This window comes from Notothenia rossii (assembly GCF_949606895.1).
Source record: "Notothenia rossii genome assembly, chromosome: 6".
Taxonomy (NCBI): Eukaryota; Metazoa; Chordata; class Actinopteri; order Perciformes; family Nototheniidae; genus Notothenia; species Notothenia rossii.
This window is the reverse complement of record NC_136909.1, coordinates 23,755,365-23,776,744: the sequence shown is the minus strand read 5'-3', so window position 1 is coordinate 23,776,744 and position 21,380 is coordinate 23,755,365. Positions and strand designations below refer to the sequence as shown.

The 21,380-nt window shown below is 41.5% G+C and overlaps 1 protein-coding gene across 2 annotated transcripts in view; it reads left to right on the top strand.

Moving 5' to 3' along the window:
• The first annotated feature begins 1,026 nt into the window (after window positions 1–1,026).
• Window positions 1,027–21,380, top strand: part of sh2b3 (SH2B adaptor protein 3) — a 51,409-nt gene continuing 31,055 nt past the window's right edge. Inside the window, exons 1-2 of one of the 2 annotated variants that reach the window (XM_079690839.1) lie at window positions 1,027–1,333; window positions 16,351–17,541. In XM_079690839.1, the coding sequence (XP_079546965.1) occupies window positions 16,378–17,541 (1,164 nt within the window). In that variant the 5' untranslated portion in view covers window positions 1,027–1,333; window positions 16,351–16,377. Of the gene's footprint in view, window positions 1,334–16,347; window positions 17,542–21,380 lie in introns of both variants that reach the window. The other variant, XM_079690840.1, reaches the window with a different exon arrangement.

The window sequence follows — 21,380 nt, the reverse complement described above, 5'->3', positions numbered from 1 at the left end:
AATGTGACGCTTTAGGTCCTCTGGTTGCACTATTATCTCCTGTGCTGTATTTAGATTGACTGTCAGCAAATATCGCACCCATGGGTCGCACCACCTGAGTTTGAGTCAACAAATGCTCTTTTTAATCCGCCCTTGTTATTATCCAGTTTAGGCTCCATCATACAAACAGTGTAGGATACTTAACAGTGTATAATTGACTGTTAAAGCAGTGACAAATATTGACATATTAAAGCTAACAAAGTTAACGTAAGTATCTGAATTCTTGATAGAGTCTGGATCCTTTATGTACTTTACATCTTGTACTGTACTTAACTCCAGTACTTCACTTCCGGTCTGGTTATTCCAACATAAAAGTACATCTTGAATGCATTCCAGAGGTGTTTGTTTTTCGAAATATTCAAATATTCAAAATACAAGCAAATAATGTGCAGTTTCTAAGAAAGTAACCTTTTAGGGTTCAACTATTGAGCTTAGTAAATTAACTCATTAAGTTGTTTGCATCGTTAATCTCTTTGGCAGCTGAAGTTATGTGGCAGATGGGGTTTTAAAAAATGCAATAATGAACACATTATATAAAATAAATTGTTATACAATGCTGTTTAAATGTTAATGCATTCAAAACAATACAATGTGTGATATAAAATCATTCAACTGTCAGTGCCCATTTTGCACGCCGATCAAGTACTTGAACGTCTATGCTTTTATGCTTCTTTTAAGTAGCCTAAATTTTGCATTAGTAGCTTCAAGTATAATTTTAAATGAAGGACTTTACCTTCAACACGCAAATATATAATGGTCTTTACTTTGTGGTGAAATGTAACTAAGAATGAAATAATATTAACTATTACTTGAATACTATATGTTTTGAGATATTTGTGCTTTTTGTATTTTCTATGTTATGCTAGTTTATATATCTACTCTTGAAGCCAATATTTTACTTTAACTGCAAGTAAATACCAGGCCTCTTATTTTGAAAAGATAGCAGCCGGAAGTGGGATTGTGAATTCCATCTTGACAGATGGTACGCGGCATATTTTCTTGACAGCGGAAATGAGGAGTCGCCACTTTTTTTCCGCGTCAAGTTCGTTGCTGAAAGTTTTCTTTCCTCTTTTTGTTTGTAGCGGAGGAACTGTGGCGTGCACTCATAATGAGAGAGAAAGCGACGGACTTTTTAACATGCAGCTTTTCCAATGATGTCCAGTTTCCCGTTGCTCACCAACGACACCGTTTTGAGTTACTTTAGATTCTTCTCAAAACATTTCCGTTATGCGAAGTCCAACTTGTTGGTTAGTCGTCGTACTGCGGTGGGTGCCCATCCGAGATAACGGAGAACGTGAGTATGTTTTGAAGACTGTATAATCGTTTCTTGTCTGGGCTGTAACCATCACTAAACTCTTAACCACATGGGGGATAATCCCAAAAATGACGAATTTCCCCAGAAATGTGGACACATGTACTGCTCCCGTCCAAAATGACCCTTTTTTTCTTCACAATACATCATCGAGAAAATGATTAGTGAGATATTTAAAGGGCTCTGCCTCCCCTCAGTGGGGCCGGGGGTGATGGCGCAAACCTTTTAGCCCCAAAAGTGAACTTTTCTTTTGAAGTCCCGTCATACCACCGAGCAGGATTTTCTGTCTTTGAGCTGCCGGGCGTCACATCTACAGGGATAGTTGGCACAAAAGATGTACACAGCATGTGGCTTTTGGTGACCTTATAGTAGTTTTAATAGTGCGTGTTTGCGTGGGTGCATGCGTGCGTATGTGTGTGTGTTCTCACAACTATTTGGCGCAAATCTATCAGTGGTTGTTTCCATGGGGATGTCACAATATACAACCTATTGTCACTTATGTGTGATGCATGTTAACAGGCCGTACATGGATTTTAAAAGTGTCTTAACTGACTAACTAAGATTTTTATCCATACGAAAAACTAACGCATCATTAGTGTGTACTGGAAATGTGAACGTTATGGTTGAATGTGGCAGACGTTGATGTGTGTTTTGGTTAAGCGCCAGAGAACCCCCCCATGACTGCAGGATGGAGGAACAGGAACAAGTGGGGAGCAGTCACTGGCTTTCACAATCTTCTGTTGTGTAGCAGTAAATCAAAACACTACTGTGTGTGTGCCTGTGTGTGTGCCTCTGTGTGTGTGCCTACATTTTTGTAAAGGAGGATATTCCTTCAAAGTAAAGCCCCCTCTATCTCACATTCTGAGGCAACAGGTGTGGAGTTGTGGTGTTTCCCTAAACAGTCTTGACAAAAACAGTAGTTTGTAGGGAGTGGCTTGTATGGATCAAATCCTTTTGAAATGTTGTATTTAAGTTGAAGCCATTTCATATTTTCACTCCACAACTTTTCTAATGAAAATATTGTAACATTTGTACTTCACTCCATTGATTTGCCAGCAGCTTTGGTGGTAGTGACTTTCGGATTAAGATTGTGAAAACAAAAACCTATGATTAACAATGAAAATATGCTTCATTTTCAAAGATTAAACCGTCCAACATTATATAACATAAACAAAATACTTGAATCAGCCATACCTACCACAACATCATTACAATGCTATGTTTATGCATCAGTATAATATAATTGAGGTGACAAAAGTCATACCCTTTTTTAAGTTCACATTGCTGATAATACTTCTGCACTTTATACACTTACTTTATAACCCAAGTGAAAAATATACTTGGGATGGCTTCCTCCATGATCTTTTTCAATCACAATTATAGAACAGGCCTAAGATGAAGATTGTCAAATATAATAAGTTCAATGTTAGCTGAATACCTAACATGGATTTTCATTGGATGAACTCTAGTTTTTTAACACTGGCGATTGGCAACAAAGCCACAACTATTCCTTGTTCAAACAATGTTGTACTTTTTATTATTATGAAAAAACAACAGTGTATAATGTTAATGTAAATGTTCGGTGTACATGTGCTGCTCCTTGGGACATATTTTGGCTATTTGGAACAAACTGGATGAGGGAATACTCCATAAGTAATCCACTACTTTTAATACAATATTGAGTTAATATATATATTTTAGAAGAAGCTGGCTATTTATTGATATTTATTTATCCAACTCCAATATGACCATCAAGCAGCTTTTCTAGCTGGTTTGCAACATCACCAACATTGACCTAAATACATAAATTAATAGATTTTTAAAGGGATTCCCACCACATTAAAACTGATGCAATATTCCCAGCAGCCTGCTGAGGTCTGCATTCTTGTTGTTTTAGTCATTAAGATGTAACTGTTATCCCACCTTGACTCATTGATTTAGAAAAAACATGCCCCTGGGGTGGGGAAGTAATGCTAGGAAGTTTGCTAGACTGCACATTATATTTTCCGTGGCAGGCAGCTTTAACTCAGTAAACCTCCAACAAAAGGTTCACTATATTTCAAGGTTTCAGTGGAGTCCCAGATCTCTGATTAGCGTTTTCACTCGCAGAGTTTTCCGATGAATTTCATAAGAGAGTTTACTTCCTCACAGATTTCCTAGGTTTGTGAAAGTTGGATATTTTGATGTTGTCTTCACTTCTCTTTTGCTCAGTGTGGTATGGACACGAGGAGATCAGTTCTGGCCACCAACGCAGACCATCATAAAAACATTTAAAACTGGAAAAGTAATACGACTACAAACCACAATCAGAACATCATTTTTTTAATGATCTTTAGGTCTGATGACCATGTGAGAAAAATTCCCTTTTTACATTTTCAGCAATGAAAAAATCTTGGACTCTCTCTACAGAGGGGATGTCGCTTGTTTAGGAAATAATGATATTACTTGGTTGGGGATTTTCTTCTTGGTTAGTGTCTGAGACATCTTTCCTAGAAAGAAAGGACTGTAACTCCTTGGATTTAAGATTTGTAAGCCCTGTGCACATTTGATGTCCACGTTTTGCATATGTGTTGTTGCAGATGTACAAGTGTAAGAAAGAAGTGGGCTCTGCAGTTGGCCCTCAGCCGTGGACCAGACAATGTCATGGTTCAATGTCTTTAACTGAGATTATATCGGATGCCAGCGCTCCTGCTTCCCTCAGGGGTTCCAAGAAATCCAGTGATGAGACCACGAGAGAGGGCTGACCCACAGCCGCCCTGTGGGGAGGTGGGGGGGCAGAGAAGGAGAATGAGAGGGAAACCGTTGGAGATAGATTGGCTGATTGTAGACAGGAGTAGGATTCCAACAAAGACAGACGGAAGACACTTATTAGAGCAGAAAATGGCAGAACAAGAAAGCAGTTTTCTTGTGTCAACAGGGGCCTTTTGCAACGCAACACACATGAGATTTAAGTCACATAGCACTTGGCCACCCAAACAGCTTAGCTTGAAAATCTTAGCTATGGGACACGAACACATGATGCATACAATAGTGTGGAGTTATTGAGTGTGCACGGATTTCTGCAAGCGATGGACACATGCGGGCCTTTGTGTCTTTTCCAAAGCAACAATAATTGTGTGTTTCTGCGTGTGTTTACCCCAATGCGCTCCTGTTCCTGTTGTTGGAAGAATGTTGATTATAGGCCTGATAAATGGCAACAGAATGAAAATGCTGTTTAAAACATGTGCTTTAAGGCTCTGCGTTTGCAATACCTTCATAGGTGTGTGTTTGTGTTTGTGTGTACACAGTGAGGAAGCAAAATGGGGTCAAGAGTTCTGCTTTTGTCGTCTTTAGAAAAGAAACACTCCCTGAATGTTTGCTTTTTAGTCCTGAGAAGTTTTCCCAGTTCTCAGATTAATGGACTGTTTCAAGCAATATGCCAAATCCTATGTGGTTTCAGCTTTGCAGAGATGTAAGGATTTATTGCTTTTCTTTGTCAAAAAAACCTTTTGCCTATTGACAAAACAAGTTCAATGAAGACAGCAATATGGCCTCTGAGAAACATTTAAAAACTATTATTCAAATCAAATGATAACAATTAGCAGATTGATCAATGGCGATTTTAAGTTGCAGCCGTACATAAGATTCAAGATTCAAAGGTTTATTGTCCTAACATATACACAACTACGCAGTAATTATGTAATGTATGAAAAACTTAGATCGCTAAACAATTTAGAAGACATATAAAAAAAACACCCGGCACACACACAATACTTCTTTGTGTTGGTTCCTCCGTTTGTGTGTTTAGCAGAGTCATGTCTAAGTTGAAGTGAAAGAAGGAACACATTGTCACGCAATGTGTTAAATTTGCATCATGTCTAATTAGTTTATTCCCAACATTAGCACAGAGAATAAATCCATAAACAAGACTCCTGTGAGGTTTTTCTGTGAAACTGGAACTCAACGGTCTCCTGATGAGTCTCAATGGGGAACAGTTTATAACTCTTGAATTAGCCTTCCAGGAAGTCAGATGTTTGCATAGCCGATCAAATTGACAACACACACACACACACACACACACACACACACACACACACACACACACACACACACACACACACACACACACACACACACACACACACACACACACACACACACACACACACACACACACACACACACACACACACACACACACACACACACACACACACACACACACACTAGGGCTGCACGATTTGGGGAAATAATCTAATTGCGATTTTTCTGACAGATATTGCGATTGCGATTCGCGATATTTGTTTTTAAGCGACCCAACGGAAGTTTATTGTAAAATGCGGCCATATCTCCGGCTAGGAAGGTTGCATCAACGTGCTCCCGTCTCTAGCACCCCCGCAGCCCGAGCTACAAGTGAAAGAACTAAACTAAAGTTTAAGATTCACCCTGTAATAGATGTAAAACATGTGATGGAGCATTAGTAACCTGACTCAGATGTTGTTTTCACCAAACCATCTAGGAAAGCTCCATTGGAAGCCATTTGGAAAGGGCAGGCACTTTCAAAAATACTTGGCAGGTGATTGGATAAATCTGTCTATCACCTTCTATCATGGGCCACTTCTGGTTGGTTAACAATGGCTGGTACATGTGGGGCACAGCACTTCTGATTGGTGTGGATGACTGACACACAAGAATTAAAAAAAATTAAATTATATATTTTTCTAATAATAAAAAAAAAAAGTTCTAAAAAGAATCGCAGGCTTTTCGATATGATAATTGCATCATTTAAAATCGCGATTTCGATTTAAAATCGTTTAATCGTTCTGCCCTAATACACATACACACACACACACACAACACATTGACATCTCACAGAAATACTATCGTGCTTCTTCACAATGAATCAGAAATGAGTACTGATGACTCATTAACAAAGTGCAGATGGATTTCAGCCAGAGATTTGTCGTGCTCTCCCCGGCTGGAACATTTGAGCATTGAATACTTGAATTGGCTGAATTGTATTGATTTGTCAGCACCAAGTTATGAATGATGGATTGTTGTTTCCAGCTTTTCAGAAACGGAGGCTGTGTATGGGTTCCAGTGAGAAGTTGAGGTCAGCTGTCGGTGGCTTTGTAGCCGAGAAACACTCAAACTGTTTAGCTTTTCAGTGAATGAGTATTTCATGTTCTGTAATAACCACAGTCACTCTCTGTTTATTTAGCCAGCGCTTAAAGTATCCCGTTATTATATTTTAACAGTGTGCATAGTATATGGTAAAATACCTTGTGTGCATCACAATATTCAGATTACGTAAATGCATAGCAGAAGTCCTAATAGATGAACTGATTGATTTCAGAAATCAGAATTTGTGAAATGTTTTGAATCAGCATTTGCTATTTTAACTTAAGGAATGGTATATTAAGATTCAGTTTCACCTGTTCACACTATAATGACTATGGAATGCCAAAAAAAAAATATATATATATATTATTTATAGAGCTGAAACAACAACTCAACATTAAATGTTTTGTTGTTTTCCATTTGGATGATTTACTCATAGTTTCTCCTTTTATATCATTTTGTTAATGGCATATCTCTGGGGTTTGGGCTATTGGTCCAACAAAACAACACATTATAAAGATCTTTTTTCTGGAGAACAATCAGTAATGAAAGTCAGCTGCAGGCTGCAGCCCTCAGATAGTAGCAGTGCCGTCTACAGACAATGACTAGCCCCCCCCCCCCCCCTCCTCACACATCACATCTATCCAGGCAGCCAAAGGCAAACTTGACTTTTCTTTTTATTTGCTTGCCTGTCATTATGTCTGTGGGAGCCCTATATTTGAGTATTTTCTTGACATGCCAAGGTCTGTCTGCCAGCTAATGATAGACTGAGCAGAGATGTTTTGTATTAGTCATTGGTGGGATGCCGGACAGCTGGAAGGATGCTTGTTGGTGTGGAGTTCAGACTGGAGACATAATCATCATATTGACTGTTTTCTTTAAGGGATTTGTTTTCCGGTAAAAGTGTTTTTGATTCTCCAGAATACAGTTGGTTTCCTACATTCAAACCTTTTTAGCGTGATTTCCTGTGTTATCACATATCCAGCCTTTTAGTTGTGTTCCTTTCCCAACCTGCCTCCCTCTCTCCGTTCCCAGACGACAGGAAATGACCAGAAAGCGGCCAGGTCTCCAGAATAGCACATTGTGTTGGAGCCTGTATTGTTGTGGGAAAGTAGAGCTAGAGAATACTCCAACCAAAACAAAAACCAATACACCCATTAGTATATCACAGTATGCAATACTGTGATATATAAAAAAAGGATTCATTAGTACACAGAAAAGAAAAAAGTTTCAAGATGCAGACAGTTGAAAATAACGTTTATTCATATTTTGATTGTAAATAAACGTGTCTGCTCCAGTAGATGCCAATCGCTGAAGGTTAAAGTCTCGGTAGCTTTGTTTTTGCACTGTTAGTATATTCATAATTTAAGGTTTTACACAAAATAATCATGTCTATGTTATACCTGCTGTAAGCATTTCAAACTATCAATGTGTCCTTTTGATGGTTTCTTATTGTAATAGACTGGAGCTCGCCCTCTCTTGTTTTACCCTCAATCAGCTGATGCTATCTTCTGGCTATGAGACGTTAAGGCCGGGGGTTATCTCATGTTTCTGCGCTACTTCCTCCTTCACAATATGTTCTTCAATTATGTAAGCTGTGCGTGTCTCGCTTTCTGCTCTGTTCATTTTCAAAGCTGTTTCACATCTCACTTCACACAAACGGGAACACTGAGACTCGGCCAATCCCATCCCTGCAACTGCTGCTCATCTTTTTTCATGTAGAAGTCATACATCAAAAAATATGTTAGATCTTCTTTTACCCAGCTGATCAATCAGGCATAACTAAATCATTGAGTTAAGCATTTGTATCTACATGTTGCTGTCGTCAGGGTGGTATAGCAGTGTGTTGCACTGAAGTGTAAACCCCCAGCTGAAAGGGATGGAAAGAGGTCACATGGTGTCTGTTCACGGTAACTACCGTTTTGCCTGTCAACAACAATATTCACAATCTGAATCTTTTATTATACATTTACTCTTTTGGCATGTTTCATTTGATAACAGCATAAAAGCTGCTTGCTGCTTATGAATGGAATGATGGAAGATGGATTCATAATTGATAATGTAGACTTTGATATAGCTATCTTGGGCGTTGCATGCTGCTCGGACTTTGCACTGTGTTCGAAATAGTCCGTTTTAACTTTAAACTTCATTGTCTGGCCTTAACTACATAAAAGTTTGCAATCCGATATCCCAGAATAACATCCTTCAGCACCACCTCTCCGCTTCATGTGTGTATTCATATGAAATGTTAGGTCCTGAATGCCATATCCTCTCTATCCGTTACCACCTGTATAAATACATGTTTTTGTTAAACCTGTAGCTTTCAACACGAATGAATTTCAATCAGTTCTTATTTGCTCTTGTACTTTGATATTCAGGTACACTTTCCACCCTGGTGTAAGAGTATATTTGGGTAGGCTGTGAGTGTGTGTTTATAGTGTCTTTGCGTGTGTGAACTAGTCGCAGCTTGCCAGCGCAGGGCAGGGCTTCCTGTTGCTGTGATTACTGCCCGGGCACAGCTGAGATCCTTTGGTCTCTGTTCCCCTTCAGTTTTGCCACCTGGACCTTCACCCACCAACCTGACCCCTCCTCCTTTCCTCTCCTCCTCTCCCCCTTCTCCTTATTTATTTTCCTCACTTCCTGCCGGCCTTCTCATTATCCCCTCATCTCTCTTTCTGTCCAGTCATGTGATCCTGGTTTCTCCGTCTCCTCCTCTTCCTTTCATCTTTGACTCGCTCACTCCTTACAGCGTCCTCCTCTCTCTGTCCCTCTCTTCTTAAGAAGCCCCCCTTCTTAATAACACCCACTCTCACACACTCACTTACTCTCAGTACTTGTAAATGTATCTCTAGCTCGTGATTCATTGAGTAATTCAGAGAATAATAAATTAAAGGTGGTAACACAATCTGTTTTCCATCCAGGACCTTGTGATGCACATGTTTCTGCATTTTTCTTCTTTTCCCAATTCATGTATTTTTTTCCACTCCAGTTTTTCCTGTAAAATCTGGAGTGTTTGAAGTCTCAGAGAGCCTTGATGCCAGGGAGACTAATTGAGTTGCGAGCAATAGATTGGATCCGGCTGATCTCCGTAATAAGGCCAGTGCTATATAAAGGTCAGGAGGATGTGGCTTGCCGTAAATTGCATTTGAGATAACGAGCATGACAATTAGGAGCACATCCTATTTTTGAACAGCTAACTGCCGCATTGAGGTGTACAGTACACGTGCACACATTGTCGGGACAAGTCTCACACAGGTCTCTTTGTGTGTGTTGGAATAATGTGTGTGCATGATTCAGTATGGCTATAATAACATACTGACAGCGGTTTTATCTTCTATTTTGAGATGTTTTATATTATATAATTGTTTATTTTGTACTTGTCCAATTATGTGCAATACTTTGTTTTAAATGCTGCTGCAATGAAAACACGTGTGATTAATGAAGTATATCTTATTTTAGATGCCATGCATAGTTGTTATGCTTTTGAGACGTAAGGGAGGGTTTTGTGCTTGCTGACTTCACGTTAGTTGCCTAATTTGAGCACAATGTAGATGTGGAGGATAACGGCAACAAATTATTATTGCCAATGTTTTTAATCCGAAAGTAATTTTCGTGGTTTATCGCTTAATCATTTGGTCTATAAAACATCAGAAAGCTGTGGAAAATGGCCATTACAGAAACCCGGAAGCCACGATGAAATCTCCTTTTTCATCCAGATCGTCGTAAAACCCAAAGAGATAACGTTAACTATAATTTATTAGGAGGAATAGAACACAAGCTCACATTTGAGAAGCTACCCACACACATTTGTTGGCATTTTGTCTAAAAACTAAGATGACTGCTAATCAATATAATTGCTGTTAGTTTTGTATTGGTTCACTCATTAGTTAGTTGAATAATCGTTTCAGTTCCGGCCTTGCACACCTTCGCATATCCCCCTTTAAGCCTTAACCTCAATTTAGTGGATCAGAGACTTTCAAAATCAGAAGGATACTCATTTCAAGAAAATAATAAAACTATTAATACCTCATTATCTAGGGTAAGGAATGTATCAGCTTTGTATTGCTGTGAAATGTGGGGGCGTTCTTTCCATTAATTTACACACACAATGCGTCTTTTTTTAAAAACAATGACCATGAGAAATGCTGCATCTTTAGCCACTTTCATACTAGCTTCAGCATTTTGCCACAACAGGTGTTGCCTGCTATGAATACGTGTGTGTTTATGTTTATTAAGGATCCCCAGTAGCTTTTGCTCTTGACAAAAGCTACTCTTCCTGGGGTCCGACACTTAAAACAATAAAACAATAATACAACAACATTCAAGACATAATTCCTGACATCATTAACAACATCACCAACATCATCAACGATCTCATCCACTTTCAATATCAATCTCAGCCAAGGATAAGTGCACAAGACACTCACCAGTACAAAGCATGAGATCAAATGAAATTAGGGTTCACAGCTCACAAGGGTACATGGTCATTAGTAGATGGCCCTTCAAGGTGTGTGTGTGTGTGTGTGTGTGTGTGTGTGTGTGTGTGTGTGTGTGTGTGTGTGTGTGTGTGTGTGTGTGTGTGTGTGTGTGTGTGTGTGTGTGTGTGTGATACCAAGCTCTAGAGATATAAATAGGACCTCCCTGGAACAAGGCTTCCACCAGCAGCACTGATAATTCTCCAGTGTGTGTAGGCCTCCGTCTTTGTAGACTTGAATTGCCTTGGTTTGCACACACACAATGCTGTCTCTATTTTGTTTTCAAGGAATCTTAATGTTGTAATGGAAGTGTTTTGATGGTCTTAAGCTTGGCAGTGCGTATGTCAATGGTGGTTTCAAGCAATAGGAATGTTGGCTCTGCTCGCAATAGGCCATAGTGAGGATACTGTTTACTGGGCAGCTCAGTCAAGCTGCTAACTCTTAATTTGTGTGATTAAGCTGGAACAACATACCGCTGCAACACACATTCAGCCCCCAATGTGTCCAGAGAATCCTTCAGGGTTTCGTTAAGAACCAACTCAGTGGGCTGACGCTAGTCATGAGGTTACTCACGCTGACTAGATCAATTCACGTGTGTCTTTCACGCATCCTGTTTCCTTCCCGCTTGATTAAAGTCAGCTTCAGGCTGTTGCCAGTTTTAAAAAAGGAGTTTAGTTCCACCTTTGGTGTCAGGAGCAGAGTTGTGAGGGTACAGTAAGAGCTGCACTACACCAATGTGATGTATTGTATCCGAAATGTACCTGGGTTCAGACTTAGAATGGAGCCACACGAGAACGGTAATGAAAACGAACCGAAATTGTTATCAAAAAAGTATTCCGTCCACATGCAATAGGCACCAGAAACGTGTCCTTCCACACGAGACCGCTCGACCCGCTGGAGACGCTGTAGTACATATGCCGGGCCTGTAAGTGGTGCTGTACTTCTGCCACAAAATACACCAAAAGCAGCGAAGAAGACTTCCCGCGCATGGTTACCATGGTTGCCCTTCTGTTTATTCTCCGCGGTGGATGCTCTGGCTCTTTTTATCCCTCCCCGAGGCAAGCGTGTGCTCCTGCTTTAATTCACAAGCAGATGAAAAACACCCACCTCTCCGCCTCTTCCAAGGGACGAGGGGACCGTGCGGCAGAGTTTCCGTTAGATCTTTTTTTCCGCCGGTCAACATGTCCGTTGAAGTTTAAATCAAACAAAATTAGAGGTCAGAGGTCTTCTTTGTTATTTATTGAGCTTTAAAACAAATTGATAACGACTCTATATAATAATAATATAAGAATAATAAATGGAGCCTCTCTTTTCCTCCCCCTCTGCTGACAGCCCAGCAGCTGATCTCTGAGCAGGAGAGGTGGGGAGAGGCGGGGCTATTGCTTCAACGTTAACAGGAAATGATCGTATAGGGCGTAAACACCGAGCCGTTTGGCCCCCCAGAGCGTTCGTTGCACCCCCAGATCTACCCACCTTGGGACCCGTTATCGTTATCTGCGTTTCCCTGTCGGCCTCTTGTGGCCAAACCGTCTAACTGCAGCGGATACGACCGTTATCGTTCTCGTGTGGCTGCAGCCTTAAATTGACTATTTGAACCGTTTGGATCATAGTCTTTATCAAGCATTTGGAGGGTGCCCAGGAGACTACCTCCTAACATCCGCTCCACAGCAATTCTTTTTTATCCTAGATTTATCGGCTGGTTAGTTTTTTTAACTAATGGTCAAAGAATTGTGAAAATTGCAGAGCGAGATTCTCAGAGCCCAAAGTGACAAATTGAAGTTGCAAAAATGTTCCTACCCACATAAAGATATTCAATTAAAAGTGATGGCAATATTGAAAAGCTGTTTGCTTGAGTTGTTTCTTCAAATTTGGTAGACCTCATGTCAGATGTTAGGATAGAGAGTTTGTACTATATCTCTTTAAATATCAGTCAGTCAAAATCTGCTTTCCAGGCAGAATATGTTCGACTGTTGGGCTTGTACAGCTGTGTAGTAGGCAAAAGACTTCTAAGGATTGTAGATGTCACTATGATGTTTTAAACGGCGGTTTCTATAAGTGTGTGTGTGTGTGTGTGTGTGTGTGTGTGTGTGTGTGTGTGTGTGTGTGTGTGTGTGTGTGTGTGTGTGTGTGTGTGTGTGTGTGTGTGTGTGTGTGTGTGTGTGTGTGTGTGTGTGTGTGTGTGTGTGTGTGTGTGTGTGTGTGTGTGTGTGTGTGTGTGTGTGTGTGTGTGTGTGTGTGTGTGTGTGTGTGTGTGTGTGTGTGTGTGTGTGTGTGTGTGTGTGTGTGTGTGTGTGTGTGTGTGTGTGTGTGTCATTGAGGAGGGGGAGAAGTGATGAGTAAGTTTAGAAATAAATTAGGGATTTAGGAATTTGGACTCTTTTGTGCAGGAATGTTTTCCATTTGAAAGTCATTGTGTTTGATTTGGCTTGTTTCTCTCGGTCCTCTCCTGCTGAACGCTGTCTAGCAAAACAAAGAGATGATAAGAGCGTTGAGGTAAGAGGTCCAGGATAAGAACAAACGCCCAACCGTCTTTTTGGTTTCCCTCACGTCTTGAACGTGGCCCCGTCAGTCCCCCTGTCAAGGTGAAAGTGAAGGCAACAAGAATCCTAACACATCTGGAGAGATGCTCATACCAGAGGACACAGAGGATGAAAAGAAAGGGAAAACCATGGGAACGGAGACGGCCGAGCCCCCAGAGGGATACAGCCGGAGGAAGTGTGTGTGTGTGTGTGCGCATGTTATGTAGTCAGTGAGTCAGTGCTGAGTCATCGCTGGGCTGGCCCGGCAGATAGAAACTGGCTTCTGGTGGGGGGGGGGGGGGCAGCTGGAGGGGCACAAGGGGGCACACACTGAGCATGCTCTGAAAAGTTACAGGAAGGGAATTGGTTGTTGTGACAGGACATGATATCCAGGAACTTCAGTGATGCAATATTTCATGGTACAAAGTTTTCACTCCTTCCCTGACGCACGTGTCTCCCTGGTATGTTTGATGATGAAAACATTCGCAGACTTTTTTGCAATCTCAAGAATTCACCACTTTTCGTCTCTGAATGTCGTCGCTTAGGACACCGAGAGGGAGAGAGATGTGAGCCGCGAGATAACAAGACATGTAACTCCATGTTTAGCCCTACTACGACCCCCCCCCGTCTCTCTTCTGTTTCTTGTGGTTTTCGCTGATCTGTTAGACCACAGTCTCTGACCCCCTCCCCTCTCTCACACTTGCACGCACGCACTACCTGTATTTAGAATAGACCCTTCTATGCTGCATCGGAGGAAGATGGTATGTAAATGTACCACATGTTGTGGTTTGTAGAATGATAACCTATTTGAATATCACTGTAGCGGAGGTCTTAGTTTGACTTTTTATAACTGTTGCTTATTTGTAGAAAGCATGGGTGGAAGCAGAAGTATAGTAATGACTTTCAGTTTGTATGTGATGCGTTTGTATTTCAAACGTCTTCTGCTGCTTCAGACATCAGTGTGCTCTTGCCAGTATTTCTTTCATGGTGAGAAATTCCACCATCTGCTTTTGTTGAAATAGCCTCTCTATGCAACTGATGTATCTTTTTCATGCTATAGTTTTAATCGGACACATTTATTTACCAAATAACTTGATGGATCTCTATTTAAATTCAATATTTTGTTAAATGACTTCCCATCTATTTCATCAACAGCAACTCTGCGGCTGATAATACAACGTTGTATCATCCATGGGCTGTTTGCAAAAACCAAGAGGCTCGACTGTTGCATCAGCTAAGGCCTTTTGTGGTTCTTTTAATATTCGTCCTTCCTCTTACCAATAATCTGCAACTATTTGTTAAGCGTACTCGGGGTCAGTGTTGTATAAAAAACAGGGGCAGTGCTCTCGTTGAATGCATCCTGTTTCCTCATTCCTGTGGTTAACTCCTTAACCATTGTCTCATTTGGTTCAAATCAAATGTAGCAGTTATTTGACCGTGGTGGATAGGTAAGAACACATGCGATGTAGAAGAGCAGACTGTTGAAAATAGAAAAGAAAAATGTATGTAGCTAATATGTTGTTCATAATAGGATAAGCCAAACATACAGGGTTTTACAAAGATATAAAACGTACAAATAACATACAGTGCATTAGCAAGTGAAGCACCGAACAGTGAATAACAATAAGCAGAGGCCAAGCTGTCATAGGCCACCAAAGCACAACCTCCTCAATGCATGCGAAAAATACCCCCCCCCCCCCAAAAAAAAAGCCCCTGGAAAAATAGAAGACCACTTTATAATCGCTGCGTCCAGGATTTCAGTCCAGGAAGTTGGGAACTTTGCTGAATGTCATTTCTGGATTTCCTTTTATATTTTTATAGTCTGCTTTCAAAAGAATGCCAAAGGGAGCGAAAAACGACTTCAAAGCAACTTTTACCAGAGACATATCGAACTTTCAGCATTTAATCAGCTTGCAGTAAGAACAATCTTCCAGCGAACAATTCTAAATTAACATCAGAAACCTTTTGTGCGCAGTAATTACCTTTTTCATGGGTCATGAGTTAAAACGAGTATGTTGGATCATTATATTATAATTGTTATTGCTGTTTTGGGACAGAAGGAGAAGAAAAAACATGTGTTAAGCGATTGCGGTCTGTAATGGTTCTGACATGAAATAGGCTTTAAATAAAAAAGCAGAAGAAATAGTGAAATATGTCGCATGTAAACACCTTAACACACAGATGGCCAGCAGGCAGTGTGGTGGATTGAGAAATGATCTAACCGTACTTCCTCAGGGCCTCATTCAGTGTTTGTCCCAATGACTGATTACTGTTTTCATTCATTTCAAACACTTCACTCTCTGGCATCCATGTCACATTTGGAAGTGATTTAGTCATTTGTATTGACTGCATTTGACTCTCTTCATTCTTTCTTTCATCTTATAGGCTTTCAGATTTCCTAGGGTTTTTCTCTAATATACGCACGCACAGTGTTTTTGCACTTGATTGAATTGACTGTTATCCCACAAATTGAACGGTTACCAATTGTCCTTTGAGTGAACTGCAGCCTTCCTTATCTATTAAGATACTCCATGACTGGTTGATTGCCAGAGATTCTTTGCAGGCCAATGTAATCCAATTTGTTCTGTTTAAGATGGAAATCAGATAAAATCCAACTTTTGGCTGTCCTTTCTCAATATTTGAACTTTTTGGAAGTCTTAAGTAGTTCAAAGACAAGTTCTGACTTTTTTGGCCAGTTCCATCTTCAGTACTCCAGTTCATTACTTTAAATGATCTTGATTTGCCTCTAATTGCATTTCCATATCTCTCTTTTGTTTGTCCCTCAATCCTCTTTCCTAAACTTTCCATCCTTCCAAATATCTCCAAATCAACCCCTCGGCCCCCACCTCTTTTCCCACCTTCCATCTTTTTCTGTCTCTTTTCGACTTTCTTTGTCTCGCAGCAGTGATTCTCAGCCGGTCTGGTTACTGCAATGAATGGTAACACTATCCATCCAGCCAACACCAGCACAACAGCAGGAGAGGGCCCAGGCGTGGCAGCGCCCACCAGAGTCTGGAGGGAATTCTGCGAGCTTCACGCCATCGCCACAGCCCGGCAGCTGGCTGGACACTACCGGAGCTTTGCCAGAGAGCGAGCACAACATGACGTTCTCCCACCAGAAAACTTCTCCAAGCAGTTCATCGACCTCTTCCAGCAACACTTCTGCTGCGAGGTCGACAAAGATGGCACTCCGCTCAGCCAGAACACATGCTCCACTGGTACTGGTAGTGTCCCCCACACCACTCCAGTGCCCACTCCCCTTCCATCACAAGGTGTGATTGGTCGGATCACATCCTTGTCCAGGACTTGTCAGGACTATCGAGAGGCGGGCCGGCCGAGTGTTGGAGCGGCTCTCTTCACTGTGGTGTCACCAAAGGTGGGGCCACTGGTGGTGAGTCGGGAACAGGAGCAGCCGCTGCGATGTGCCGCGGGAAACTCGTTATCAGGTAACCCGGTGACGCTCAGAGGGTCGACTCGTAGCATCGGGTCATTGCTCGTTCGTAGCCATAGCAGCGAGGAGATCTCTGCCACTGATCGTCGTCTGGTATCAGAAAGGTACTCCTCTGACATCTCAACCTCCAACCCTGCACACGCTGAAGTCACACATTTCTCTGTCAGCCAAATCCGGCATACAGTGAGACGGCTTCTCAAAAAACAGCCCAGCACCCCCCCATCCCTGGACCTGTCTCCTAGCAACCCAAGCACCAACACCCTCCCAATTAATGGTGACAGAGTAAGTGGGATTCCCTCTACCAATGAGGAAGGGTCCTCCTCCTCATCCCACTCTTCCTCTTGTCTGAACTCTGAAGCCACGCCGCTGGTCTCTTCACACATGACTAAGGCTGGAGTGGGCTCTAACTTCCTGGATCGTTTCCCGTGGTTACGCATCGGCAGCCTGAGGCAGAGGAGGTCGGAGAGCGGCTGCTGTAAGGCGGGCCAGCTGAGGTACCTGCTGGTGGACGACACTATCTCAGACACTCAGCACCGCTGGCAACGCTGCCGCCTGCTGGTCAGGAGGATCAGGGACGCTCAAGATGGAGGAAGAGGAAGAGGAGGAGGGGAGAGGTACCAGTTGGAGCTCTATGATCCTCCAAAGGTAAAAACATTTTTTTTATTGATTTATTTAAAACAAGGGACAGTGTACATTAATCAACATATTAAAAACATGTAAAAGTACTCGAATTAGCCAAAAGGCTAGTTTTCATCGATAGTTCCTTTGCCAGATGGTGATCGACATCCTAAAAGCAATAATAAAAAATACCACAACATTGTTATACCATTGTACATATTTACAATAGATGACATCACTGAATACAGATAAAAGCAAGTCATGATAATAAATAAATAAATAAAACATTTACAATACGCACTCATACACACACCTACACCCACACATCAGTGCTGACACTGTTGGTTTGCAATGAGCCACTTTTTAATACTGTGCTTGAATGTGTAGTAGGATGAGGATTCTCTTATTGGCTGTGGTATTGAATTCCATTGATGGGATGCATGGAATCAAGACAGCCTGGCTGAATGCGCTTTTCCTAAATGGGATGGTGCAGTCTCCCCTAGCCGCACCTCTAGTAGCCCTGGTTGAGGTGGACTTTAGGCTGATGAAGCAAGCCAGAGGAGGAGGAGCCAACCCACGAGTGATCTTATAAACTAAGCAGACATTTTTGTAAACTATGAGATTTTCCCAGCTGAACAGATTATATTTTTTAACAATGTGACAATGGTGATACCGGAATGGCTTTTTGTCTAGTGTTTTGAGTGCTTGTTTATACAGTGATTCCAGTGGTTTTAGAGCTGTAGAGTGTGCATTAGACCAGCTTATCAGACAGTAGTTGATGTGGGAGAGGACCATTGAGTGAAGGTATAGCTTAGCTGCTGCAGATGATAGGAAGTTTCTAATGTATCTGTAATTGGACAGATTTAACTTTACTTTATTGCAGACCTTTTTGATATGGGTTTTGAAACTGAGTTTTGTGTCAATATGTATTCCTAAGTACTTGTACTCCGAGACAACCTGAAGTCTCCTTCCAGAAAAAAAAAAATCTTGTTCTGTTATAATGCTGTGGCCCTTGGAGAAGAACATACACACTGTCTTTGAGACATTTGGTTGCAAATAATCATTGTTAAGCCAGGATGTAATATTCTCCAACACATCAGTGACCTTAGTAGCAGCCTCTTCTGCGGTTTTGCCATGAGTAAAAACAACTGTATCATCAGCATACATTAATACATCACATTCTCCACACACAGAAGGCAGATCATTTCTGTACATACTAAACAGGATTGGGCCCAATACAGAGCCCTGCGGTACCCCAGTTGACGAACATAGTGCACTAGACTTATGGTTCTCAATTTGAACACGTTGGGAGCGGGATGAAAGATACGAATTAAAGAGGTTGGTGAATTCTATAGAAAAATGTAAGTTGAGTATTTTTTGCAATAAGATGTTGTGATTAACAGTGTCAAAAGCTTTCCGGAAGTCAAGGAACACGGCCCCCACAACCCAACCCCTGTCCATTGATGCCTTAACTTTCTCCATGAAGAAGCATGTCGCTGTTTCTGTTGAGTGATTAGCCCTGAATCCAAATTGCATTGGATGCAGTGGAAAGGAACTGTTGTTGAGATGATTGATGATTTGTTTGGCAATCAATTTCTCAAATACCTTGGATACTATGGGTAAGATACTGATGGGCCTATAGTTGGATGTCATGAGAGGGTCCCCACCTTTGAATAACGGGACCACAACAGCAGGCTTCCATTGATTGGGAAAACTCCCTTGATTGATTGCGATATTAATGATATGCGTTAGTGGCTTAACAATTGAGGAGTTAATGTCTTTCAGCATGAATGTGTCCATACCGTAGATATCCTTAGCCCTTGAGGATTTCAGATTGGCAATTACTTCCACAACCTCTGTCTCAGACACTGACTTTAGAACAGCTGCTGGATCGTTAGTGTTGACAGTCTGGAGTGCATTAACTTCCTGGGCTATGAAGCTACTGGCTATGGTAGCCACTGACTCAACAACATAATAGAGTGTAGTTGCCACATCAGCTGGGCATTGCAGAGTTGTGCCCTCAACCCTCAATTCAATTGGCTTTGCTGTCGTAGTGTTTTGACCAGTTAATTTTTTTTATTTGGCTCCATATAGCTTTTGAGTTGCCCTGAGCATTTTCAATAATTGTGATAAAGAAGTCCGCTTTTGCTTTTCTTAGTTCCCTTGTTGTCTTGTTTCTTAGCCCTGCAAATATATGTCTGTCATGGGACATCTTTGATTTTATGGCAGTTTTTAAGGCACTGTCCCGCTGCTTCATTACATTTCTGACATGTCCGTTCATCCAGGGGAGAGTCTGTTTCTTATTTTTATGTTTTATCATGATTGAAAATTCCTTGATTGTGGCCTGTAGTTTTCCCGTAAAGTTTTGACTGGTTACTTCTAAATCATTTTCAAGTACTAGATCTTCCCAATCTAAGTTTTGTATAGTAGATCTGAAGTCTTCTTGCTTGTTTTTTGGGATGCCAAAGGATTCTTTATTACCTGCATACGCAGTGAACCGTTTGCCAGTTAGTTTTCTAGATAACAGCACCACATTGTGATCTGACAGCCCTGTTACCATATTGTATGATTTTGTAATCCTTTCAGGTCTATTTGTTAAAATTAGGTCGAGCTGGGTACTGGTGCTGTTTGTTATTCGCGTTGGGCCTTTAACGATTTGAGTCAAATTAAAACTATCAGTAATTTGCTTAAGCTTCTTCCTTGATTACTTATTTTCCCAATTCAAATTTAAGTCACCCATTACAATTATCTCTTTCTTAAAATCACATTGACATAAAACCTTCTTGAATTGATCATAGAAGCTAACATTTGAGGAAGGTGGTCGATAAATTACTATTAAAGTAAAGGACATCTGAGACGACAGGATCATATTTAGGCCTACACATTCTAGTTCGATTGGGTCTTGCCATAAAATCTAATTGCAACGGATGGTGTCTCTCACGAAAATTAGAACACCGCCCCCTTTAGTGTGCATTCGGTCCCTCCTCTAGCTATTGTAACCCGGAAGTTGTAAGACAGCAGATGGGGAGGTTTCTGTTAAACCGAGGTAATCTAAATTAGACTCTAGTAACATATTCTTTATCTGGTCACTTTTTAGACAAGATTTTAAGCTTCGTATATTTAGGTGTCCACCTAATATACCCTTTGGTTTTACCTTCGGGTCCCAAATAATTCTTGCATTGTTTACAGTTTGGACGACTTTCCACTTCCGGTTCATTTGGATTGCTCTGTTTACTACCCTACCACGCTTGATATTAGAGTACACATATTTGAGCGGTGTTATCCTGCAGTCATTGTCACTGTGTGAAACGTTGTGTGGAACCAAACCTGTACATACGCTGTTATTAATTACTAGAACCGTCGGAGGTGTTGTCATTTTCGCTGCAAGACTTCTTGGCGAAGAAATCACTGCTGGCGGTGAATTCCCCGGCGACAGTTCGGGCGTACCCGCGGTCAGGGATTCCACTAGTAGCGGAGAATGCTCCCGTTTTTGCCAATGTATGTTCGACTCTGGATATCTGTCGACCTCCTTGGATTGTTGCCACTGGATGGTGAAGAGACGCCGCTGGATAACCTCTGGCTCGTCCGTGTTGCTCGGGGGGAGTAGGCGCCCGGCTGGATCACCCTCGTTGGGCCACCCCGGGCTGGTGTCTGGATGTTGCAGCTGGAGGACTGCTGGATCCTCCGTGGTGCTCAGGGAGGGTGCAGGTTGAACTAGGTGAGTTTGCTGATAGTTTATGGAGCATAAGTGGAGGGAAGTAGAGTTACAGGTGACACTGTCAGCGAAGCTTGCTTCGTTTGATGTCGGGCCAGGACATTGATGAATATCCCCCGATAGAAGTAGACAGATGGCTATTATCACAGCC